Source organism: Sander vitreus, chromosome 23 (genome assembly GCF_031162955.1).
Source record: "Sander vitreus isolate 19-12246 chromosome 23, sanVit1, whole genome shotgun sequence".
Classification (NCBI taxonomy): Eukaryota; Metazoa; Chordata; class Actinopteri; order Perciformes; family Percidae; genus Sander; species Sander vitreus.
The window spans coordinates 415,001-442,355 of record NC_135877.1 but is presented as its reverse complement, the minus strand read 5'-3'; the positions used below and the strand labels follow the sequence as shown (position 1 = coordinate 442,355).

Here is a 27,355-nt window from a genome sequence, read left to right as displayed (position 1 = left end):
AATGATGTCCACGTTACTGCTGAATTGCTTTTTTTGTTTTCTCAAACTACGGAGCGGCCCGGGGCCCAAATCACAGAACACACGTGAGTTAATCGCTCCTCCTTCCCATCCTCTAAGTGGATTTTGTCGCCATTGTAAAGAACTTGTTCTTAATGACCTGCCTGTAAAAATAAAGGTGTAAAAAATATATCACGCAGATTAAAAAAATTGTGGCGTTAAAAGGAAGTTACGTTAATTTATCGCGTTCATTTTGACAGCCCTAATTTTTTTACAGTGCACACATATTACATCCTCATGAATAAAATGCTCTTAAAGGAAAAGTAACAACATTATAGTTTATTGAGTGGATTTTCAATATTTGTGACAGTGAATACATAATTAAGTAGAATAAACAGGGACATTAAATTTATTACAAGAGAACATTAAGAAAATATTGGTGTAGCGTTTAGATTTAGAAGTATTTGGATTATAATAACAAGCCTCCCTGTCTCATTAACAAATGGTCAAGTAAGGTTCAAAACAAAAATACAGGTTCAAGGCTGTTAACGGACAGACAGACACTAAGGCATGGTGTGAAAAGAATCTCTCTCACACACACACACACACACACACACACACACACACACACACACAAAATGAACATGATAATAAAAGGTGAGTCCACATATTTTTAAGAAAGCTACTATGTGTGGCTGGCTTTGTCAAAACCTCACAGACTATTAGTCAAAGATCATAAATGGACCAAAACAACAACAGCAACAGCACAGGAGGTACTGTCCTTTCACAACATGATATGGAGATCCTTGAAGTGTCGATGAAAGGGCTACGTCACTTCTCTTAAAGGGATTCACTGTCAATTGATTTAGAAATAAAAGGAAAAAAGGACACAATCTTGAGGAAAAAAGGGCGAAGATGTCAGGTAATTTCACAGCGGCCATGAATAAAATGGCTACAATGCAGATTCACACTTGAAAAAATAGAAGTAGACAGATTTCTATTTCCCCCTCAGGCCCTTCCTGTGCTCTCTACGCTGTGCTGTCACTGGTCACTTCTGTGTCTTGGGTTTCAAAAGGGTTGATGCCGTTGGTCTCCATGGCTTGGTAAACCAAGAACAGGAAAGCAGCCACGACGGCCAGCAGGAACAGCTTTATCCACAGAGACACGCTGCGGTGTGCTGCCTTGGTCGGACCTGCAGGGGGAGCTGCAGACAGAAGCCTGGAGGAGGAGTTGGAGGGGGGCAGGCTGGTGACTCTGTTCACAGTGCAGCTCTCTGTGTAGGAGGAGGAAGAGCTGGTTGTCTTGGTGGTTTTTGGAGAGAAGAGGCAGTTTTCGTCATTCCACAGATCACTGGACTTCACTGGGCGACCGGCAGCTCCTCTAATGGGTCGTCGACAGGTGGCGCTACAAGAGACGAGGTTTTACAGTCGTTGTATGAGGGTTAGATAAATTGTTTGTGTCTTGGAAAACACAGCAAACATTCTTATAGATACATAAAAGCTCCATCATTGTCTCTTAATTCTGGTCCGTGTCTTGTTCACACATAATTATCACAAGTGAACCAAGAGCTGTAAACATGAAGTCAAATGAACCGACGTGTTTGCAGTTTTGGTGATGTCATAGTGCATCATCAGCCTTACATGGACACACTAATTCTTAATGGAGGAACTGATCGAATTTCAAAATTCGGAACGTTATCTCTACATTAACTAAATCGGCCACAGTGCTCTGAGTGCGCTCTACCTGTGATGTGTGTCAACCAAAGCACACATCACTACCTGAGGCCAGCGTATCTTTTAAAATTCTTTGCAATGGGAGCACTGCATATTTACGCGATGCTACAAACGCAGCAGTGTCTCAGCTGAAAAAACTCTTTGCCTCCAAAGTGCAGTCTAGCACTCCCAGCTGGGCCTTTTCAAATAGCAGTTTCAGTTGTCAGCTAGGAAAAAAGGCTTTGGTGGATACAGGTGGTGCATATACACTATTACACAGTCACAAGCAATCTGCTACTATTGGCGACATTAGTGGCACAGCATGCACTTGATCCTAGTGCTAGTGGAATGCACTGAGTAGAGATGAGACGAATTGGACTGTATATCTAAGTGCATAATACTTAAATACAACAATTAAAGCAAGGGGAGCCTTTCCTACACTTCAAAGGGACTCTAGCTGCTTTTTATAGTCCTAACAACAGCAATTGCAAATTTCTATAAAATAATTGTGTGTGCAGCTTCCAGAAGCAAACTTCCACTCTTAATCGTTTCTGGTTGCATTAAGGGAGGTTGGAACAGTGGTTGCAAAAGTGGGGTCCGGGGACCCCAAGGGATCCTAGAGGGGGTCCCCAGCAAAAACAGGAATATTGTTTTTCTTTGCTATAATTCCATCCATAAGTAACACAATGACGGAATGTATGACTTTGGTCATGGGTATCATACACTTTCAGAAAAGTTTGGGAACCACTGTGTTAGAATACCTCGCCATCTGCTGCTTTGATTTTAGTCATTTAAAATAAGTCTTGAGAGTCCCCAAACTTTATGAGTACAAAAATAAATTACTGAAGTGTCTGTTTAATTGTTTTGTTAAGTGTTATTTTTGACTGATAACAAAAATAACCATTGGTTACTTACGTGATTCCTGTTGGACTACTGATGTCATTGGGGAAGAGTTCCTTTAGAACGTCATTCTCCTCCACTTTCGGGGCTTGGTCGCCGGCTGCAATCTTCTCCACCTAAAAGACAAAACAAGCATGGAGAGCATGATTTAAAGAGCAAACGGATGCAAAGGAAATATTCCCCATTACTTCACGACTATCACATGTACATGCATTTTTGGACCAGCACCTTGTTTGATATGAGACACCTCTAATCATGTGACCACTTCAAACTAAATGCTGGGCCAACCACCCTTGTTGACCCCTGAACCACCCATAGACAGTTAAAGAAATGGACCAACAGATCCCGTGTCTCTGGACGGAGACCAGTGAAGGATATTAGAAGCACTTTTCCGGTGAGCGCTGAGCGTTACTGAGCAGCCTCCAACTGAGCTTGCCGACGTAGATGTGACATGAGCAACCTGTCTGAAAGTTGGAAGTCTTCTGGTAGCTGTGCCAAGAGAAATCTCAATCATTCCCAATCTAGCAGAGACGGAGAGCGTAGGTATATGTAAGGAGATAACATAGGCACAGGCTAATTATTGATCACTAAAATGATAGTTAACATTAGTAATTAAACTTAAACAGCTAATGGAAGTCCAAACTACCTGAGAGCTTCTCCTGTACTATACGGTAATTCCTCTACTATGAGACAGTAAGTCGCGTGGTTATGACACAATCGTTCGCCTATTTTTACAAAAACGTCTACTACGGAGCCATAACATGAGATACAAGGTAATGGAGCCTTTTATACATTGTCGTGTTTCTTCAGAAATAAACAATGGACAAATAGAGTCTTTAAACGCTTCAGATGTAAAGTTATTCACTGTCAAAGTGACTTCAAAATGAATGGCAGTCAGGGGGATGTTAACGACCGGTGAGTGCTAAGTAGCATCAAAATGGTTCCATAGGAGCTACGCTTTGTGGACGCTCGCTTACCCCCTTGGAACCACCTTGTGAATGTGACACAGAACACAGTCCCTGCAGTCCCATAACGCTTTCACACTATGACCCGGGTTGGACCAGGGTTGTCTGACCAGTGTTCAACCATTTTTTTGTCAATTCAAACCAAGCCAGTCAACTAGGGTTGATCCCTTGCCATGACAATTCAGATATGACCTGGGTTTAGGGATGGGTACGAGACTCTGTGCCTCATTTCAGTGCTACTTACAGAGGCTTGCAAAAGTATTCATACCCCTTGAACTTTTCCACATTTTGTACGTAATGTAAATGTATTTCATTGGGATTTTATGTGATAGACCAACACAAAGCGCCGCATAATTGTGAAGTGGAAGGAAAATGATACATGGTTTTCAAATATTTTTACAAATAAAAAACTGTGTGGCGTGCAAAAGTATTCATCCCCCTTTACTCTGATACCCCTAAATAAAATTCAGTGCAACTAATTGCCTTCAGAAGTCACCTAATTAGTTAATAGAGTCCACCTGTGTGTAATCTAAAATCAGTACAAATACAGCTGTTCTATGAAGGCCTCATAGGTTTGAGTGAACAAACAGCATCATGAAGCCTAAGGAACATACCAGACAGGTCAGGGATAAAGTTGTGTAGTTTAAAGCAGGGTTAGGTCATAAAAAAAATATCCCAAGCTTTGAACATCTCACGGAGCACTGTTCAATCCATCATCCGAACATGGAAAGAGCATGGCACAACCGCAAACCTACGAAGACATGGCCGTCCACCTAAACTGACAGACCGGGCAAGGAGAGCTTTGATCAGAGAAGCAGCCAAGAGGCCCATGGTAATTCTGGAGGAGCTGCAGAGATCCACAGCTCAGGTGGGAGAATCTCTCCACAGGACAACTATTAGTTGTGCACTCCACAAATCAGGCAAAGAAGTCCCGTTTGCAGTTTGCCACAAGCCATGTGGGGGACACAGCAAACATGTGGAGGAAGGTGCTCTGGTCAGATGAGACCGAATATGAAGTTCTTGGCCTAAATGCAAAGCGCTATGTGTGGCGGAAAACTAACACTGCACATCACCCTGAACACAACATCCCCACCGTGAAACATGGTGGTGGCAGCATCATGCTGTGGGGATGCTTTTCTTCAGCAGGGACAGGGAAGCTGGTCAGAGTTGATGGGAAGATGGATGGAGCCAAATACAGGGCAATCTTAGAAGAAAACCTGTTAGAGTCTGCAAAAGACTTGAGACTGGGGCGGAGGTTCACCTTCCAGCAGGACAACGACCCTAAACATACAGCCAGAGCTACAATGGACTGGTTTAGATCAAAGCATATTCATGTGTTAGAATGGCCCAGTCAAAGTCCAGACCTAAATCCAATTGAGAATCTCTGGCAAGACTTGAAAATTGCTGTTCACAGATGCTTTCAATCCAATCTGACTGAGCTTGAGCTCAAAGAAGAATGGGCAAAAATGTCAGTCTCTAGATGTACAAAGCTGGTAGAGACATACCCCAAAAGACTTGCAGCTGTAATTGCAGCGAAAGGTGGTTTTACAAAGTATTGAATCAGGGGGGCTGAATACTTTTGCACGCCACACTTTTCAGTTTTTTTATTTGTAAAGAAAATCATTTTCCTTCCACTTCACAATTATGCGCCACTTTGTGTTGGTCTATCACATAAAAATCCCAATAAAATAAATTTACGTTTGTGGTTGTAATGTGACAAAATGTGGAAAAGTTCAAGGGGTATGAATACTTGTGCAAGCCTCTGTAAATGCCTGCGCTGCTCTCTGGTGCTCCAAAACGGACGTTAGAGGCAACAGAAGCATCACTGCACAACGTGACGCTAGTTCACATTACACTTGGCAGCAGGTAACATTAGCCTACCGTTAGCTAGTAGCTGGCTTAAAACACAGTTAAAATGCTGACAGTTAAACGGTCTAATGTGTGGCTGTATTTCGCTGGAAAGGATTCCAAAACCGGGATGTCCAACAGTCTGCAGCTAAAGACACAAAGTAGCCTAGCTGCACCATGGAGTTGTTGGAGAAACAACACTGATGGGATTTAATGGTGCGTTCAATTGCACCTCGTAAACTCATGGTGCATTCAATGCTATTGTAAAGTACCCTTCTGCCATCTAGAGATTCTTCTTTTTGTCGTTTAACAGCAATTAACTGGTGAAATAAGTTTTTATTACATTTAAATTTGACCATATGGCCTTAGCAATATCCAAGCTGTTCTTTAATGTCACCGATGGTCGTTTTTTTTTACAGTAGACTCTCTCTACAGGCTGCAGTTTGAACTGCAGGCTACAGAGACAAAGAGCGAAGAGAGAGGGGAACAAACGTGAATAAGATAAATAACTTTGTTTCACTGCGATTACGTTCTAAAGCGCACAAATAAATAACCATAAACACTTAACAGATGATTTTGATTTAGTCATCTTCTTTAATTCTTTAATTTAAGTCTCCTTCATTCTTTTAGGTGCAGCAGTAAACAAGGAAGTAGGCTACTCTAGTGTCGATTTATCACCATTTTAGGCGAGGGCAGAACATTTCTTTTTGTTTGATAACATTAAAAGTATATCAGTATGCCGTTTCAGCGTTGACATTTTGATGTGCACATGTGCAATAGTCACATCGCAGGACATGCAATGTAAATGCTATAACTTTTTTGCTGCTTAATACAAAAGGAAAACTTGCACTGTTCTCATTTTCCATAACTAATGTTTTCGGCCAACCCATTCCCTTTAAGACAGGTGGCCATGTGAGCTACGTGTGTTTGTGACGTAGTTTGGCGGGGTTCGTTACGGGAAGTGAGTTATCTCCCTGTGTGTGTGTGTGTGTGTAGAAAAGTGCCACAGACACAGTAAAGCGCATGCTTTTCCATAGGTAGTGAATAGGAGTGTGAAGAGACAGCCAGCTGACGAGATAAGACATGACACGAGATTGGGTTCATAAGATCGAGACGAGAAATTTTTGAATTTATTCAAATCGAAAGTCACAAAATGAAAAACGAGCACTGAAACATTACTGATGATTATTTATCACATATGTCACTGTGTAAATATTTTGGGAAAGCAGCAATTGTCAACCCTTCATTATCTTTGCAATATCGATATCGAAGTATTTGGTCAAAAATATCGTGACATTTGATTTTCTCCATATCGCCCAGCCATAACCGATACTTATTCCATATGTACGGTATGTAGAGATAGTCTCTTCACTCAGAGAACCAAGGTTACAACGTAACTAAGCGTATTCTGGCAGTAGTTCAGACCAGTTGTTTTGTACTTGAATTTGTCATTGTACAGTAGACAGAGAGAAATAAAGCTTATTTTATTGTTTCACATTGATTACGTTCTAAAGCACAAATAAATCAAACACTCAACAGATGATTTTTGTAAAGACAGATTGTCTTTTCTCCTCCTCTGCATTGTATTCATTGCAGCACTACACAAGGAAGTTGGCTACTCTAGTATTGATTTATGACCGTTATAGGACGAACGGAGAACATTTCTCTTTGTTTAATATGATTAAAAGTAAAGTTAGGTTTTGCTGTCCGCTTTCAGACTCATTTCAGACTCAGAGACAGTGAGTAGTCTGCGCGAGACAGGGCCACAGTGAACTGCACGCTGTAGACGCGTGTCTCAGCCGTGAGAGAGAGGGAGCTAGAGAGAGGCGGTACCCTAACGTTCTAACGCTGGGTTTTACGGTCAGCTTTTTTCATCCACTATTGCTCTGCAAAATGCTAACTCAGAGTCAACTTCGGAGAACGGGCGGGGGATCTTCTATGCTAATTTCGAGGTCAAAGTTAGACTCATCTGTCATGCTGGCTGCTGCTCTGCATTTGTGTACGGATATTGCGAGACACTTTTTAGCTCGACGAGAACTCTCGTCATGTTTAATCTCGTTACACCTCTAGTAGTGAAGCAACAGTAGTCAGTGTTTTTTTTTTGTTTAATGCAAGAAGAAATAAAGCACTGGCCATTCTTCACAGCAGAGTTGCCAGACTAAAAGCTAGTTACCAGCTAAGAGCCAGGTTAAAGCTTTTAGTTATTCTAAAGAAACAAGGGGTCTGTCTAAACTAGTAATACGGTTTGAGCCGCAAAGCTGGAAACATAATACTAATCCACAAGAGAAGTCTGTGTCTGATATTACGTCATTTACACAAATTTAAGGGTTCTTGGATACAGTTTGTTGCTAGTGCGTGACATGCAGGCTCTGTATGCACAGCGAACCACCAATCACAATCAATGTTGATCAATTTATCAAAGAGTAGCAGTGCTGAGAATGAGAGAATAAAAAAAACTTATTTTCATACATTTATGTTCTAAGACACAGTGAGACCAAATGTATGAAAACTGTTGGCCCCCAATTCCAGCCAATGACAATTTGTCCCGCCCCGGCTGTTTGCCACCCTGTTCGTGTGCAATTCCCATTGAAATCGAACCACCACTCCACCGGAGTCGCAAGAAAAAACCCTTTTTAAAAACAAAGTCAACCCTGGTTCATCCCTGGTTAAACCCTCAGGTGTGAAAGGGGAATAACAGTACCTGTCTCACTAACACATCCTTGGACAGTGTGGATGTGCAACTGAGTGCCTTCACAGGGCTGCAAGGGGACAGGAAGCTGGTCATTTTCTGCTGCTTCCTTTTATGCAGCAGGACATCTGGAGGGGCACACTCCTGCTCACAAACAATGTGTGTGACTGTGTGTCAAGGTTGTTTAACCAGCCAACAGTTGTCACACAACAGTCCCTGCAAAGAGCCAACAGCTGCACACACAACTGGCTGATTGTTAACAACCCTATACTATAAACTGTAGATGTTGAGAGTTTGAACTCTTCATGTTTAACCACAGACACCATCCGTATAGTGTCAGTGAGAAGCCTGAGTGAAGGATAGGGGAAAAAAAGAGAAATTAAGAATCATCAGACCTTATTTATTATTTGTCATTTATTTATTGACACCTTCACTGTAAGGTTTATCGAGACATGCCACAATGATGGTTAATGTATAGTTTTACTAGAAACACATATTACTGCAGAAAGTTCCATTACATGATTTTTTTTTTTTTTTTTATGTGACTTAGTTAAATCTGACTTTAGTTTGCATAACTGGTCAATGGCAAAAAAACAAAAACAAAAAAAAAAAGCGTTGACAGTATGAGGCTGAGGCATAGCCTACATTTTCCTCATATGACATAGGGTTGTTACTAAAGTAGCCGGCTGGACATACAGAGAAGGCGGCTGTTTGGCCAGCAGCAAACGCTGAAAAGCCCTGGTATTATACATGTTCAGATATGTATGGAAATTAAGGAAAAACTTGCTATTTTAACAGACTATTTATTAAATAGTTTTAGTGAATAATTTAACTCTATGCACTAGAGATGCACCGATTGACTGGCTGGTGACCGGAATTGGCCGATTTTCACGTCATCGGCCATGACCGGCGACCTGCCGGTCAGTCTGATATATGCCGATCAAATGCACTCTGGCGCCACATGATTAACATCGCGCAACATCAGCATCACACGTGCACACGCAGGGTTTCCGCTATATGCATGTAGCAGCGCACTGCCGCTCAATCAGCTGTTGAGCCGTCTGCTCTACTAATCTCAGGCGAACGGTCAGTCGCTCTCTATCCCCTCTGAGGCTGAACAACTGGAACATGAAAACCACACTCACGCGGGTCCCGTGAAATATGACAGCTACAGTTTATCAGAAAATAGCTTTGGGCACACTGACTTTGATGAATTTACTGTTTATCAGACAAGAAGCTAACGTTAGTGAACGCTGTGGTCCCTCTGCCTCTCCCCCTCTGCTGTAGGAGATGCTGTATTAAAAATAAAAAATAAATAAAAGAGACACTGTATTCCTCTGACACGCTGTACTAACGTTACTGTTTAAAACGCTTTCTAGGTTAGTGAGGATGCATACCGCTCAAAATAAACATTAAAAACGTAGTAATCTTCCCTCTGTGTTTAGTTTTGTTGCTAAACTGTGTAAAATGAGCGGTGACGTTAAATCATCCGTTTCAGGTAACGGCTAACTAGGGTACCATCTATTTGCTGGATTGTTGCGAGGTAACCGTCGGTAGCTAACGTTAGCAGATAAGCCTGTTGACAGTATTGTTCATATTTATGCACAATGACACATAAAGCAAACTTGCTAAAAAAGGAACTACACGCTGTTTTCAGGTAACGTTACTGTTGACGTTCAAACAGGCCTGTGTGTGTGTTTTGAGAAATCTCTTTATACTTAAGGCTATATTTATTTTATTTTCATTATGTTATTGCCATTACCTGTTTTCATACAGAAGTTTAGTTGCTAAATGTATCACTTTTTTTTTGTTGGATATTGATGTGAAAAGAAGGAAATGGTTCTTCCATAACATTACACTTCAGATGTGTGTTAATTTCCCACACCAGGAGTCATTTATATAGTTGTATTTTATAGCGATCTATTCAAAAAATGTTCTATGCAAAATGTAAAATTTTCTATTAAAGAAAAGATAGAAAATAAATATTTGTGTGTGCTGTAAAGTGGTTAGAAAAAAATGAAATCGGTATCGGCTGGTCAAACTCAATGAAAAACCGGAATCGGCCTAGAAAGTTGTAATCGGTGCATCTCTACTATGCACCCTATCTGCTAGTCTTAAAAGGTTCAGTACATGGCTCAGGTTCCTGAGACCCAAATACACAAGGTAACTGCTCCATGGACTGGGTAGTAACGTTAGACTGGATGCTTTCTGCTGAGATGCTGAAGTAGGACTGGGCAATATCTCAATATTATATCAATATAGGAGGCTAGATATCGTCTTAAATTTTGGATATCGTAATATATGTGTTGTCTTTTCCTGGTTTTAAAGGCTGCTTTACAGTAAAGTGATGTCATTTTCTGAACTTACCAGACTGTTCTAGCTGTTCAATATTTTGTCTTGAAAGTTAGTCCATAAGATTTTCATCTAGTTAACTGTCTAGAAAGTACCTATCTATCAAAAAGTGAGTTAAAACGATGGTGATTGAGCATATGACCCACTAATGAAAGCGCTTGTATTTGCTGCTTTGTCAAGTAATCCAATCTGACTGTCTGTGGTGACTTTCCTACCCTAAATTCAAATTCAGCACACAGCTAGTGGCGCTTTTTACGTCAGTCAGCAGCGGTTGGTCTTTCCCCGTCTGCCCAGGTGGAGCTTGGCAGTGCCGGTTATGCTGGTTTATTGTACACGGAAATTGGAAACTTCCGACGAGGAAAGATGCAAAGAAATAGTATGTCAATCGGTCGGGCGCTACATTTAATTACTGCTAACTCACAATGGCGGACCAACAGACAGAGAATGAAAACCGTTCAACTTCAAATCCAATTTAAAAAATATTAAATAAAAAATAAACACCCACAAGAGGACCGAACTGATGCTGGCTGAGATGACAGGTCAACCTCTTCCATCGACTGCAGCTGGTCTGTGTGCAGCTCAGGTGGGACATAGACACCTGACACCCGGCCTGTATTGAACCACCCTCTCTCTGAGTCGCTTTTCGGGACGAAAATTCAGGACATGATAGCCGGCTGAGCTCTCATCTCACAGCAGCAGTCAGGGCACAGCCAGCGGGTTCAGCAGCGCCGCTAACCCGGAGAGAGCGTCGGGGACAGGACGGCCACTTTCCATCCCGGGGCTGCTCGCTCCCTACCCCGGGCTTCTGGCCGGACTGTGTCTCCTGGAGAAGGCAGCACCAGCAACAAACACCCCCCTTATTTAATCAATAAAGGGCGTAAATGTTGTATGGCCTAGGGAGTTTTTTGTTCCTGCACATTCTGATGCTCAGGTTGGTTTAGATGTTAGCACTGTTAGCAATGTTGTATCAGCTAATATTTTAGCAATGTGAGGCGCTGCACTCGGGTCGGAGGGGACGGTCAGCCCTTTCCTCCCTGGGTGAGGCGGTCCAAAAAGTGCCTTGGAACACACCGAAGCAAAGCCGTCTTGAGCGTACATTCTGCGCGTGCGCGAGACGTAATACAAAAAAATTAAAACCGGAAATACAACGCGTCACGTGGGTCTGGCTTCTCCAGCCGATAGTAATGGCGGCTTGTTCGAAATACGATCTCGTATTTTATGAAAATAGTTCACTGAAACGGGTTTCTGAAAACATTTTAAGCGAGAAATAGGCCATGCAGTTGCTGAATCTGTCTTCATTTCAGATCAACAGAGGTCAGTTTAAAAGATTTGTCAGATTTTCAGAGGCGTTCATCACTCATCCCGCTCGTTATTTCCGGTTGCCCGCCCTCCGACCCAGCAAGTCAGGTCGGCCAAAATGAAGGCCGACAGCTCCTCTGACAGACGACGGCAAGTAACACACCGAACAGACTCGAGTCACCGACCTCGCCAGACTGTCCGACGGCCCATTATCAGGTTGGTGTGTCAGGGCCATTAGAGCTACCAATCTACCGACGACACAGTCGACACCTGCCTACAATTACATCTTAGTGCCAGAGCTGCCGCTAGAAACAACTCAATCTCAAATCTTAAATCTTACAGACAACAACTTTAACCACTTAGTTATTATATCTGCAGTACTGATGATTATTTACAAAAAAATGTCATTGTGTAAATATTTTGTGAAAGCAATTGTCAACCCTACAATAACTCCGCAATATTGATATTGAGGTATTTGGTCAAAAATATCGTGATATTTGATTTTCTTCATATTGCCCAGCTCTATGCTGAAGCATTGACATTGTGCTATTGTGGTAAGCTAGTTAGGTTTTACAACCGTACATGAGTTTTCGTTTTGTATCAGCTCGAAATGATCCCAAACTTTTTTTCTATGGCCTGTCTCTTCCTCACTATTTTCTCTCTCTTCCTCCATTTTGCAAACTGCACTGTCTTCCCCACGTCACCTGTACACACAACACCATATCCATGGTTGTATGAAAACGTGACACACGTAGTTTTCAAAACATTCTGTTGACATGTGGACAGCATTATAAAAAACCTGGATACAGCTTTCGAGACGGAACCCTGTTCATTTCTATGAGAGTTAGACAGTGCAGGCGCACTAAAGAAGTCCGCTAGCCAAGCCGGCTACTTCCGGTTTAGCGATCCGCTAACTTGAATGGGGATTCAATGATTTAATCGTGCGGCTCTTCTAAACTGAATGGATCAAATTCGGATAGTGAAATGGGTCATTTCGCGGGGGTTGTGACTCTCAAAAGAGTATATCCCCTGATTTAAAGACGCGTCTTCCGTCATGTAAGTCAATGGAGAAAAGTATTTTTGGGCCCCATGGCATCCCGTCACGGACGCGTTTGGCACTAATCGGCCGGATTAATCGATCTATCACTAGTGGCTACATGGCTGATGTAGACGTGTGATGGACAAAAGCAACAGCACATAAAGGAATGCATCACTGAACATCACCTGTGATTAGAAGCCTTAGGTTAAAAAACAAAGCACAGTGTTCACCATCCTAAAATGCACTATTCCCTGCAATTCATCACCAGTGTGTTGACTGATTAGGCCTTACTCAAGTGTGTTGACATGACATTGTGGACATGTGATTTTGTGAAAAATTTATTTTGGTTAAGACATATGGCAGATAGACAAAATGCTAACCTCTAACAGAACAGTGTTTAGCAGAGCAACTGGCTTGTGGAATGAATCCTTGCTGGGTCTGGGAAGACGCAGCCCCAGTTCTTCCTCTTGGAGCTACAGGTTTCAAGCAGAAAGTGAGCAAGCACACAATTTCTTTTAGGATTCTAAGAACTGGATTTCCAACTCAAACCACTGTGTCAAAGCTGGTACGCCTCAGTATGCTTCAAACAAAGTGCTTGTCAGAACTGAGTGTGACAATTTGTGTGACTAGTCTAAAGTAGACAACCTGACCATCACACCCCCATTACACAGTGATTGGCCAGGTGTGTGGAGGTGTGAAAGTATGCATAATTTCAATTTGAATTCATATTATGCTTTTTGGCTTTTCCCCTTTCCTTTATTGTGTTATATATCTTTTTGTGCACGTTATAGGTTTACAAAGTGAAAAAGCCCAAAGTCCCCCCCAAACGGACTTACCATCTCCAACAGAAAACACTGTTCACAAACTGCTCCAAACAGCTCTATTGTAGTCCAGCCTTTACTTCAGAGACAAACGTGGTCACTTTGGACCACACGTTATAACGCTCGCCTAGCTGCTAGCGTGCACTCCCTCATACTCTGCAGCTGACTAGCTAGCAGTACTTACTGTGCATGTGTGACTCCCAACAAAGATGATACAGAAGTGAGATGCCTCACTCTGTAGCTAAAACAGAGAGCTCAACACACAGGGTGAAAAGAGGAGCTGCAGGAGTGTGCAGTACAACAACAATATGGTGTTTTCTGAAAATTAAACCACATTAACCTATTCTGGTAAAACCTCTAAATACAATTACGAACCTGGAAATGAGCATAATATGAGCACTAAACTTCTCTCTCACTTTTTGTAAGGAGCTCTTCAGACCTTAGATGTATATTGGGCAGCCATCTTTAAAGATCAGGCCTTAGTTTGTGGCCCACCTTACAAGACAATGTGCCTGTTTTGACCTGGTTTTAACATCTGTCCTGAGTGATCCAATCACAAGTGTACAACTCTGAATACATGAGTTTACACCTGAGAGCAGAATGGGTCTCCAAATGCGTCTTTGAGTGACCACTTGTGATTGGATCTCACTTTCCCGCTCTTTATGCACATAAACACGTACATCATTATATCCGCTTTATAATACTGTTTCATGTTTGCTCTTAGGAGTCGTGATACATTACTGCTGATGAAGACCTAACATTCCCTGATTTTGCTGCAGCATTGACCACTCGGGCTCGCCAGCTTACTCCAGCGCTGACACGGCGCTGTGGAGACAGGTCTTGCAATGTGAGACTACTAAATAACAAAATAGCAAAATGGGTAGTGGGGATGTTTTATGAAACTAAAAATAAGGTTATGGTAAACCGGCAGCTGCCTTTTTTCAGGCAACCGTGGGGACAGAGCTCCAGACACCCGGTGGTATAAGAGCAGGCAGCACCGGATGAGTCGATCACTCAATTTTAATACCAGGTCAAAACGGGGCTAGATTTTTGTCTTGCTCTACTTTGAAGCAGCTATATCAGCAAATGAAACAAACCTGAGAATTTGCAGTGAATCTCACCAAGGAGTGATAGAGGAACATAAATTGTCAAAGCTTTAAACAGCCCTAACAGTTTCTGATGACTGTGAAAAAATCTAACCCATTTGTGACCATCAGTCCGGTTGATAACACACATATTTGCCAACACATGCCCACCCTTAAGTGCAGTTAAAGTCAAAATGACAGGAAACAGGAGAAGCGTTCATTTTCTGATCTACAGTTCAGCAGATATTGGAACCAACCGCCCTGTGAGTCCATACTCAGTGAGTGAAACGGCCACCATGGCCAAGGCCCAGAGCTACCTGAGAAGGTCTAGATGAGGTGGAGGGAGGTTCAGCCCGAGCTGGACTGTCCAGTCTGTGGTGAACCCTCTTGTTAGACTTCAACTGGACCTGATCTGTCAATACAGGCCTGAGATCCTCAGCCACTATCTGCTAGGACAGAAAAACCAGAGCTATCGATAAAGCACAGAAAGAACAGACCAGGGTCACACACACACACACACACACACACACACACACACACACACACACACACACCTCCTCCACAGTAAGGCATGGATACCCAACCCGAGCCCGACGGTACCTGCCGGGCCGGGTTCGGACAGATATTTAGAAATTATGGTTGGGTTCGGGTCGGGCTCGGTCACATCAGCGTGATAAGGCATTTGTTGTAAAATGGTGTGCAGCTCCTTTAAGAGAGCTCAGTGCGTGTGTAAAGTGGGCAGAAGAGAGATAGAGAAAGAGGAAGCAGACGTGTGAGCAGAGTTGGTGGAATAAGTTTAAGTTTTGTACACTGTGTGTGTAGTGTCCGAGATAAAGTCCAGACTGAAAGCCAAGTTCATTCATCTGCTCACAAGAAACGGGATTTAAACCCCGACGTTATTCATTTTATAACGTCAGCCCTGGAGCTCCCCTGGTTTTCTGATCACGGTCGGAATCAAAGCAATCAGGAAAGGTTAACACATCAAACATTTTAAATTAAACGGCTTAGTAACGTGCACTTGTTCCCCCGTGTGAGCTGATGACCTCATCTGAATGACATTTCCGAATGCTTTCCTACAGTTGCTTAATAAAAGCTTTCCACACAAACAAACGTACATGTGTCATTAAACAAGATTTTAACCGTGTCGGGCTCGGACATAAATATCTTAATGCCCGTCGGGCTCGGGCCAGGTTCGGACGGAAAAATTCGGCCCGATCAGACCTCTACTCCACAGTACAGCTCATATAATTGTATGGTTGGCAGCCTACAAGTTTACACGTGCCTGTAATTCCTCAAGGCCTCAGCTCAACAGGTGCACATTCACAGTGGGAACAGCAGGAGGAGCTGCTCACAATCACATTCAGAGCAGCAACGCTGCTGAATAACACCCTCACATATGGGAGATGAGTTCACACTGACATTTCCTCAAAAGAGACTACAACACATTGGACTTATGTAAAAATATACTTTACGAAATGGAGGATGAAGGTTTTATGATTACAATAACTGTATAAAAATCTGGACGCCAAATATCAGAAGAAAAGGAAAAGAACAGATGGAGGAAAGGGACAGAGATCAACTCTTAAGCACTGAAGAGAAAAGTCAGTGTGTGAAGAGGTCCGGTTGTTCCAGCATGTGCACGGCAGTAGCTAATCCACATCATGTGCTTTGAGTCTGACATGCTGACATGCAGTGAGCAGCACTGATACACTGAACCTACAGGTTCACACTGAGCGGGGTGTGACTACACTCCAAATGAAAAACCACTTCTTTCGGAAACCGTATAATCAACCCCAGCTGTTGGGTGTCCCATCCTATCTGCTTAAGTACACACTGCACACCAACATCTGAACTGCAGCTCAGACTTGCAAAGATGCTTAATTGAATTGCCTTCCTTCTTTCTTTGCAAATCTGGCTTAAAGTTAATCCATGCCGCCTGCAACTGATAGTGTTAAATAAGAGGTCTTGGTTGAAGTGTTGGAATATGATTAATGAAGTGGATTCCAAGCTGGGTGATACTGCTGCTGAAGTCAGTGACCAGCTGTGTGCTGCTCTTTTAGGGGGCTTTCCTACCTGCATCATCTCGTTCAGTTGAATCACACTAGAGTTCGTTTTAAACATCAGCAGCAGAGAAGTCACATTTAGAATAAACAGAATATTATTATGATCACTATGACAATAGATGGAGTTTTGGAGAAACCAGGAACATTTCCCCAGGTAGTGCAAGGACAGTCCATGTTTAGGTATATAGACTGATGTGCTGACTTGTTGTCACTGTATGCAAATGAAGTTGAGAAATAACTCTGAAGTTGGCTTGTTGAAAAGCGGTTCTTACCATGTGGTGCTGACTGCTTCGGGTGCGGGTGGTGACGGGCGTCTTCCCTCTGCTCCTCACCGGTCTCTCCACCACTGGAACTGGCTCAGGTTCGGCCACAGGTTCTGCCACAGGCTCTGGTGTCACTTCTGATAAAACACAGTACAGTCACACACTATAACTTGCAGGACATGCAGGTGGGTTTATGTTTAAGAAGAACAAATTGTTACTTTACAGGGAATAGCACAGGTTTTCATTTTCATTTCTTCCCCTCCAGGCAGCCATTAGTTTCTGTTTATTTCAGTACAGTGAAAATATACGACTTAATGGGACCGATGGGTTCTGAGATTGGTGCCATGGAGACTGACGTATAATCATGGTGACATTTTTAACTCTTGTGAAGATTTTCCCCAATTTCATAGTTGTATTGCCAACAACGAAGGAATTGCTTCTGCGCTTTTCCTTAGCGTTTACACGACACTAAACTACAAAACGTGACCCCTTTTCTTTAAATCCAGCCATGTGTTTGGAGCACCTGAATCATTGTATCACAACCTCTGAAGAATTTCCTCAGAATTTGCCTGATGACAGCGTATGAGGATGAAACAGTACAGTAGCCGTGGCAGCAATGGCCTCTTTAGCCTGAAGTTTGCCTTTCTTTTTCTTTCCTGGGGGATCCACTCTGCAATAAATCTCCACATAGCTAGCGCCATTTGTTTCAACTGCCCGTATAACAGCAACAAGTACCTCATGTACTGTACCCAAAAAAAAGGCCGCAGTTTGATGAATGACGCAATTACGTACTATGCACGACGCGTTATTATGGAACCCACGCAACTTCTAGGCAAGACCCGCCCTTCAATAGCATACACACGCTACTATCCCCTGACCAATCGGCTATCAAGGTCAATGCCTATGCATGACACATGCAGATTGAAGTGGCAGCAAACCAACCAACCAACCTAGGTAATACTAATAACTTTGTACAACAATTATGTTACGCATTGTTACCATTGAGCTAAGTTAGCGTAGCTACCATTTAAACAATGTTTGCTGGTTATAACTTATCTATATAGCTTACAGATCAATGCTTTTGAGAGCTAGTTATCAGCAATAACAAATCTGTGGGGTGCAGGTTTTGTTTCTTCAATAGTGGTTTGACATTTGCGGTTTTAAAAGAGTTGGAAAAGGTGTCCGTTTGCAGTGAGTAAAAATAACTGTACTTGTATGCAGGTCTCCTCCACCCAAAATAAAAACAAACCTGGCGATTGTATACACAAGGCAAGCTGTCGCACACATTTGCTCAGCTCGTTTGAAAAACATTAAATCCAGACAGTCGGCGACATTAAATAACAGCTTGTTCATTGCTAAGGCCATATGGTCAAAATTAAATGATTTAATAATTATGTAATAACTATAACGGCAGCTGCAGACTGTTACATCTCTGTGTTGGAATCCTCTACAGTGAAATACAGTCACACTTTACACCGTTTAATGTTAGCTGTCAGCATTTTAACCATGTTTAATCCAGCTACTAGCTAGCAGCAGGCTAACATTACCTGCTTGCTGTCTCGTGCAACAATGCTTTGGTTGCCTCTAACGTCTGTTTCAGAGCATCAGAGAGAAGCGCAGACATATCAGTGGCACAGAAATGAGGCACAGAAATCCCCGTTGCTATTCGGTCCGGTAGATACCGGTCGTTAAGACACCAGTGCCATATTAGCACCGGGTCTCGGTACCCAACCCTAGTACATAGTGATGCCAGCCTTCCTAGTCTCTTTGGTTCTTTTGGTAAAGCAATTAGGTGCTGCACAGTTGACAACCATAGTTGCTGCCCATAGGTGGTGATTGTAAACAATACAGGTAAGATGGTGGATGGTTATCCCCAAAGCGATGACGTAATGTTCAATTCAATTTTATTTATAGTATCAAATCATAACAAGTTATCTCAGGACACTTTACAGATAGAGTAGGTCTAGACCACACTCTATAATTTACAAAGACCCAACAATTCCAGTTGTTTTATATTTATGGGTGGCTGTTCTTACCGTCCTCCTTGTCACTGTACAGGTCTGATTCAGAGTTGCCATTGTGGTTGTGGTTGACTTGCATCTCTGTGAGAACCAGCTTTGGCACCAACAGCTGTGTAGGACCCTCATCCAGCAGCCTTTGCAATTTCTTCTCATATACTTTACGGGTGGATGCTAAGAGGATGAGCAGAGGGGAGACATTTAATTAAACATGCACAAGATGGCTTGACCTGTCAATGTTCCTGAATGGTAGTAGCGGGGAACTAGAAATTAGGGGTGTGATGAGACACTCGGCTCACGAGACGAGACACGAGATTGGGTTCACGAGAACGAGACAAGATTTTAACACCATTTTAAAGAAACTTCAATTAAGAAATATGACTGGAAAAATAGTCTTTACTCAGAGAACCAAGGTTACAACATAACCAAGCTTTTCATGGCAGCACTAAACAAGAAAGTAGTCTGCTCTTGTATTGATTTATGACCATTTTAAGATGAGGGGGGAACAGTTCTCTTTGTTTAATATCATTGATAGTAAAGTTAGGTTTTTTGCTTTCTGAACTGCACGCTGCAGTCCTTGTGTGTGTGTCAGGCGCGAGTGAGAGAGAGCGGCTGTACCCTCTAATGTTCTAATGCTGGGTTTAACAGGCAGCTTTTCAATATGCAATTATTTTGTAAGCTCTTTGTCTTCTGTATTATTCAACAAAGACAAGCAATAAATCATTGTATAGTATGAACAACACAAGATTAGATAAATTAAACAAACTGTTCTTTCCTGGAGGCCAGGCCTGGATGTGATGATGAAATCAGGTGATGCATGAATTTATATGAATATCATCTTTTATTGAACTACTTCAGTCCCAGTAGTATACTGAGCACTGACCGCCTGCTGTAAACATTCATATGAAAGTCAGAAACTAATCACACAAACTAAAGGGCAGATTGCAGAAATATAAAAACAAACACTTAGTAGTATTTACATTTAATTATCATTTACTGTAATAAACATATGTAAACATGTGGATTGCACTTTTTAAACACTGTCTTTGAACTTTACTAGACAGTTAAATAAGTAAAAATATAGTATATACAGTATATACACAACGGTGTTTTTTTTTTTACAGCGCACACAGAGGAGCTGCCTCCAGCCCCCCCCTCCCCCTCATGAAGTTGCGTGCATGACAGCGTCAACGTTGTACTCAGAGACAGAGAGGCTATTGAGAGTATACAATTGCAAACAAACACAATAATGTAATGTGCTTTATTGCTTATAATACTATAATAATAATAATAATAATAATAATATTAAAGTAGAATTGTATTCCCAATACATTTGAATATGCTTTCCTTTGTATTATCTTTATTTTTTGAATATTTGTTCTTGATTTCTATCCTATTTATTCTATTATTTCTTGTATATTCTGTATGTGTGCTGTGTGTCTGATATTTTGCTGCTGTAGCACGGAAATTTCCCAATTTGGGGTAAAAGTCTATCTAATCTAATTTAATTGAATATGTTGAAATTATTTCAGACATTTCAATTTTTGAAAAGAAAAGTTCAAAAGATTATCAAACAATAATATTGTGAATATTTATGGATTCCATCAGTGTTTAGCACTAACACCAAATCCCTCTGTGTGTGTGACGTGCAGCCATGTTTATGTGTGCTGAGGGCAGATGTCACATCAGTCTTTAACTTCATATGACCCTGCTGCTGGTTCTGCTAGTGTGAGCACTCACCCACGATCGGCCCTGCGTCCACTCCGTGCTTGAGCAGCTCATCCTTCAGGCCTGCATCGGTCAGCACGGTAACATCCAACTCGTCCGGCCGAACCTTGTCTGTTTTCCTTGTGGCTTTCTGAGGGAGGACGACAGGGCAACCCGTTTGGTAATGTAATGACAAATGGCGTTTTTCCATTACATGGTACCTGCTCGACTCTACTTTTTTGTTTTTCCCATTATGAAAAAAAAAGTCACTGGTACCTGCCAACAGGTACTTTTCTAATATCACCTCCGTCAAGGTTCCAGGTGAAAACCTGCAGACTACTGATTGGTCAGAGAGAATCGTCACTAATCACTGCGTCATCATGTGTCCTGAACAAACCCGCCGTTTTTAAATAGTTTAGCCAGCGGTGTTTTTTTTTGCTGCCTCCAGCTTCTTTTGAAACTAAATGTGTCTTCTGGCAAACAGCCACATGCCGAGAATCCAAAACAACACACCTTCCACGTTCAGTGTTTGTGTTGCGTTAGATCACGGCAGTTTCCTGTGGCGTCGCTATGACGACCAGCTACGCTTGCCACACGCATGAGGCGGTACTATATCTGCAATGGAAAATGAAGGACGGGGCAACGTGGCCGAGTCAAGCCGAACCGAGCAGAGCTGGTACTAGCAGTGGGTAAGCGCTAGGGCTGCACGATATTTTGTTTCATCGTCTACATCGTGATGTGCGATAGTCACATCGCAGGACGTTGCGATGTTGACGCTACAACTTCTTTGCTGCTTGATAAAAAAGTAAACTTTCACCGTTCTCATTTTCCATGATTGTTACCGGCTGACCCTTCCCCTTTAAGACAGGTGGTCATGTGACGTAAGCTGCCACTGACACAGTGATGCACATGCTTTTCCATGGGTAGTGAAGCTACAGTAGTCAGTGTTTTATGTTCGCTGCAAAGACAAACTAAATCACCTGATTAATGTAACATAATCACGACATTTCCCGGCCATTTTTCACCGCAGAAAGCTGCTACCAGCCAGGCTAAAGCTAACATAGTTAGCCTAAAGAAACAAGGCGTCTGTCCCAACTAACGTTATGGTTCGGAGCTGCGACGCTGGAAACGTAACCCTAATCTACAACAGCAGTCTGTTTCTGATATAATGTCATTTACACTGATTTAAGTGCTCTTGGATACACAGTTTGTTGAAGAGTGTGACATGCAGGCTCTGCATGCACAGCAAACCAACAATCATGATCACTTGTAATCAATTTATCAAACAACCAAAGCAGGCCCCGCTAGTCGACCACAACCTGACATTTAGAGGAAGCAACATGCATGCATTATTAATATCATTCACTTTAGCCTGGATCGATATTATATGAATACAATGGTGTTATGTCAGTCAACCAGTGTATTTCTTCCTAATGTCCCTCTCCTAAATCTCTTCAGAAGAGTAATCACAGCCTTACTTGCTTTGGTTTTTGTAAAGCATTAAAGTTCAACAAAGACTGGTTCACATAAGAACATTTGCTTTTTCATTTTTATTTTCTTTGTAGATTCACTCCCCTACAAAATCACCCCAGTAGTTGAGAATGATTTAGTATTTCTAAATAGGGCTATTTATGTCCTGTAAAAATTTGTCTTTTCATATTGCTATATATATATATATACACACACACACACACACACACACACACACAGGTGCTGGTCATATAATTAGAATATTATGAAAAAGTTGATTTATTTCAGTAATTCCATTCAAAAAGTAAAATTTGTATATTATATTCATTCATCACACACAGACTGATATATTTCAAATGTTCATTTCTTTTAATTGTGATGATTATACCTGACAACTAATGAAAATCCCAAATTCAGTATCTCCGAAAATTAGAATATTACTTAAGACCAATACAAAAAAGGATTTTTAGAAATGTTGGCCAACTGAAAAGTATGAACATGAAAAGTATGAGCATGTACAGCACTCAATACTTAGTTGGGGCTCCTTTTGCCTGAATTACTGCAGCAATGCTGCGTGGCATGGAGTCGATCAGTCTGTGGCACTGCTCAAGTGTTATGAGAGCCCAGGTTGCTCTGATAGTGGCCTTCAGCTCTTCTGCTTTGTTGGGTCTGGCGCATCGCATCTTCCTCTTCACAATACCCCATAGATTTTCTATAGGGTTAAGGTCAGGCAAGTTTACTGGCCAATTAAGAACAGGGATACCATGGTCCTTAAACCAGGTACTGGTAGCTTTGGCACTGTGTGCAGGTGCCAAGTCCTGTTGGAAAATGAAATCTGCATCTCCATGAAGTTGGTCATCAGCAGGAAGCATGAAGTGCTCTAAAACTTCCTGGTAGACGGCTGCGTTGACCCTGGACCTCAGAAAACACAGTGGACCAACACCAGCAGATGACATGGCATCCCAAACCATCACTGACTGTGGAAACTTTACACTGGACTTCAAGCAACGTGGATTCTGTGCCTCTCCTCTCTTCCTCCAGACTCTGGGACCTTGATTTCCAAAGGAAATGCAAAATTTTTTCATTCTTTCATCAGAGAACATAACTTTGGACCACTCAGCAGCAGTCCAGTCCTTTTTGTCTTTAGCCCAGGCGAGACGCTTCTGACGCTGTGTCTTCTTCAAGAGTGGCTTGACACAAGGAATGCGACAGCTGAAACCCATGTCTTGCTTACGTCTGTGCGTGGTGGTTCTTGAAGCTCTGACTCCAGCTGCAGTCCACTCTTTGTGAATCTCCCCCACATTTTTGAATGGGTTTTGTTTCACAATCCTCTCCAGGGTGCGGTTATCCCTATTGCTTGTACACTTTTTTTCCACCACATCATTTCCTTCCCTTGGTCTCTCTATTAATGTGCTTGGACACAGAGCTCTGTGAACAGCCAGCCTCTTTAGCAATGACCTTTTGTGTCTTGTCCTCCTTGTGCAAGGTGTCAATGGTCGTCTTTTGGACAGCTGTCCAGTCAGCAGTCTTCCCCATGATTGTGTAGCCTCCAGAACTAGACTGAGAGACCATTTAAAGGCCTTTGCAGGTGTTTTGAGTTAATCAGCTGATTAGAGTGTGGCACCAGGTGTCTTTAATGTTGAACCTTGTCACAATATTCTAATTTTCTGAGATACTGAATTTGAGGTTTTCATTAGTTGTCAGTACTAATCATCAAAAGTAAAAGAAATAAACACTTGAAATATATCAGTCTGTGTGGAATGAATGTATACATTATACAAGTTTCACTTTTTGAATGGAATTACTGAAATAAATCAACTTTTTCATGATATTCTAATTGTATGACCAGCACCTGTGTGTGTGTGTATATATATATATATATATATATATATATATATATATATATATAAGCACCATAAGTGTACTCATCAGGGTCAGGTCAGGGACTGTCATGGATTTATTTATGTCCTGAGGCGATGTAATCAGCATGTAATAATTAAAAGCGCGACAGACAGTTTTGTTTCTGGGTATGGGCTGCTTGCCAAAATAACACAATGTTCACATGTGACAATCTTTTGGTAAAAGCACTAACGTTTAGGGCTGCAACTAGTGCTTTCTTTTATTTATTTGTTTATGTTTATTTTCTTTATTAATCAATTAGTTTATAAAATGTGACCAAAATGACGTCCTCAAATGTCTTGTCTTGTCCACAACTCAAAGATATTCAGTTTACTGTCACAGAGAGAATAAACTAGAACATATTCACATTTAAGGAGCTGGAATCAGAGGATTTTTAATAATTACTAAAACTGATAAATTGGTCATCAAAATAGATGGAGATTAATTTAATAGTTGACAACAAATCGATTAATTCATTAATCTTAGCAACCTTTACAAACCTTCACAAAAAATAAACACTCTCTTATCCTTCAGTAGTCCAATGGAAAATCCCTGTCCATCTCTACAGCATTTTGTCTTTTCTGGGATGTTTGAATGATGGGATGGTTCTATTTTCAAGCAATTACAGGGACAGTACACACCCCAGTCTAAATGGACTTTGTCTCACCCTGCCCACCTGTTCCCCTCCAAACATCCTCCTGTAAACTTGTGCCTTTAGCTCGCTAAGTTCATTCGTTCAGAGGAAAGCTGTGTTTAGCAAGCTTTCAGACCGAAACCGGTTTATCAAGTTGCTATTATACACAACTTTGCTTTCAATGAACGTAGTAAATGGATTCCTGTTTTTAAAAAATGCAGGAGAAAAATGTGAGTGGATAAAAAAAAAAAAAAAAACACGGTTGGTGGAAGAGAAGCTTTAACTTGAGGAGTTTCCTTCAATTTCCTAAGATGAAGTGAAGCCAGAGAGAAAAAAAAGGAGGGAAAAAGCAGCATGATAGTAAACAACATGCTGGGCTGAAGCTCTCCCTCATACACCAGCCTACAGGAAATTACTCTGTTTGAAGCCAGCTGCCTCTGAAATTAAGCCCTTTGTCTCCTCCTCGCCTCACAGATGAAGCAGGCTCTGGCTCTGAGTAAATAAAGTATGCACAAAATGTTTTGCTCAATTATGATCTGAGCATACCAGTTACACCATGTTTTGAACCATTATATTTTAAAATGACTGAATTGTGCTTAAGAAAAGTCTAAAAGAAATTAAACAGTGACAATACTGGGATAATATTGGGATCAAGTTCCTGATATGACCCAAAATGGTCACGGATATGGTTTGGTACATAACGGACTCAAAGACTGGAGAATTGACAGGATGCCAGCCTTTATAAACTGAACCTCCAAACTACAGCTCCAGCGACTAACTTTTTACATTGGTTGCACTGCAACTTTAAATGAAAGTGTGCGAAAGTGTGAAAGGGTAGGCCAACGTTACCTGCTAAGTAATGTTAACTAGTCATGTGCAGTGATGCTTTTGTTGCCTGTAACGTCCATTTCGGAGGACCCGATTGAAGCGCAGGTATTTAAGTGGCACCGAAATGAGGCACCAAAATCTGTATTGTCATTCAGTCCAGTAAATACCCGTCTTATAGAAACAGGTGTCATTTTGGCAATGGGCTTTGGTACCCAACCCTAACTACAACAGCTTTAATGTAAACATCCACAGGAAATATGTTTTTTAAACAAAGACAATTATCATGAAAGAATTAAAAAAGTTAAATAATAAATAACACAGATTTCATAGTTAGGGCAATATAGGTCCAAATTAAATCATATCCCATTATTAAAGTCTGAATAATAATTTAAATTTGTCGCAATGTGTCAAATCTCGGGCGAGCAGCAGCCTGGCTGTTCACGCCAGAAGAGCATTTCTCTGCCAATTAGCAAGCGATTCTGCTCCTCTGTTTTTATTCTGATCACATGTAGAGTGGTCTGTTGGCAGCACTTTGGGGCGCTTCAGCCTCCTGTCTGAACCCAGCGCTACACACACACACACAGACAGACCTGCAGGCACATCGGTGCAACCAATTAAAATGTTTAGTCGCACTTCACAGATTTTTGGTCGCACTCTGGAGTCCTGACTCCAAACACATCCTGGTGGTGATCACCTCTGCTCAAAGACTCAAGGCACCTCATGACAATATGTGATAAAGGTTAGACTTTTTTCGATGTCATCTGCCACGCAGGGGCAACAACGAGGAATGCTTGTTTCCATTCCTAGTGGGTAAAGGTGTAAGGGTACATGTATTTGTACCGGACCGTTTCGGTACAGGACTTTCGGAACGGTGCTAACGTACACTGAATGCAATTGGAATTAACAGAAATTATTAGACTTGTTTTGCCTGCAGAACATACTTCAATTCCAAGTTCCCACACTAACATATTAAGTGGCGAATCAGAGATTTGTTTAGTCTCGGCACTGCACTTTGAGCGCTTTACACACACTTTGCACACAGTACGCTTATCCCAGCCAAGCCTCTCGCTAGCTAGCATCATGGCCAATGCAGAGAAGCCAGAGCTTGAAGACCCTCCGTTATCATTAAGGTCTCCTGTTTGTGGTACACTTCTGTTTCCTGATGAAATACAACAACGGACAAAAACAAGTGGAAAAGACGAAAGTAGTGTGCTGACATTGCTCATTAGGTATCGGGAAGTTTCTGGCAACACGTCAAACTTGCTAACTCACTTGAAACAGCACCACGTGAATGTGAATATCACTGCTACAAGGAAACAAAAGGAGCGTAGTGCAAACGCGGCTCCCCTCTGGATTTTAACAGACTTTGCTGGTAATTCAGATCGGGCCAAAGCAATAACAAATCCCATTGGTGTTTTTATAGCAGCGGAGACATATTAAGTTGTTGAAAACACTTTTACGCTTTAAAAACACACGGTGAAGGTAATTGAGCCCCAGTATGAAATTCCTTCTCGTCCATATTTCAGCCAGAAAGTCCTACCCCCCTATATTTGTTACAAATCATTTAAAAGTTTGATTAAAAAAAATTGTAAACTGATTGTTATTAACAAAAGTTCATAATAAACAACAAGCACATCGTTTTGCTTCTTTACTTTCTTGTTGGGAGTTTTGCATTTTTTTCCCCTAACTGTACCGTGACTTCAAAACCGAGGTACGTACCGAACCGCGATTGACCGTTACACCCCTACCAGTGGAGAATGTGGACA

The 27,355-nt window shown here is 41.7% G+C and overlaps 1 protein-coding gene across 2 annotated transcripts in view; it reads right to left on the bottom strand.

Moving 5' to 3' along the window:
• Positions 1-321: 321 nt before the first annotated feature.
• tmpoa (thymopoietin a) overlaps positions 322-27,355 on the bottom strand; it is a 38,194-nt gene continuing 11,160 nt past the window's right edge. Inside the window, exons 2-7 of one of the 2 annotated variants that reach the window (XM_078281445.1) lie at positions 20,792-20,909; positions 19,070-19,225; positions 17,043-17,170; positions 15,025-15,153; positions 2,625-2,725; positions 322-1,401 (exon numbers count right to left, since the gene is read on the bottom strand). In XM_078281445.1, coding sequence (XP_078137571.1) covers positions 1,026-1,401; positions 2,625-2,725; positions 15,025-15,153; positions 17,043-17,170; positions 19,070-19,225; positions 20,792-20,909 — 1,008 coding nt within the window. In that variant the 3' untranslated portion in view covers positions 322-1,025. The remainder of the gene's footprint in view (positions 1,402-2,624; positions 2,726-15,024; positions 15,154-17,042; positions 17,171-19,069; positions 19,226-20,791; positions 20,910-27,355) is intronic. The other variant, XM_078281446.1, reaches the window with a different exon arrangement.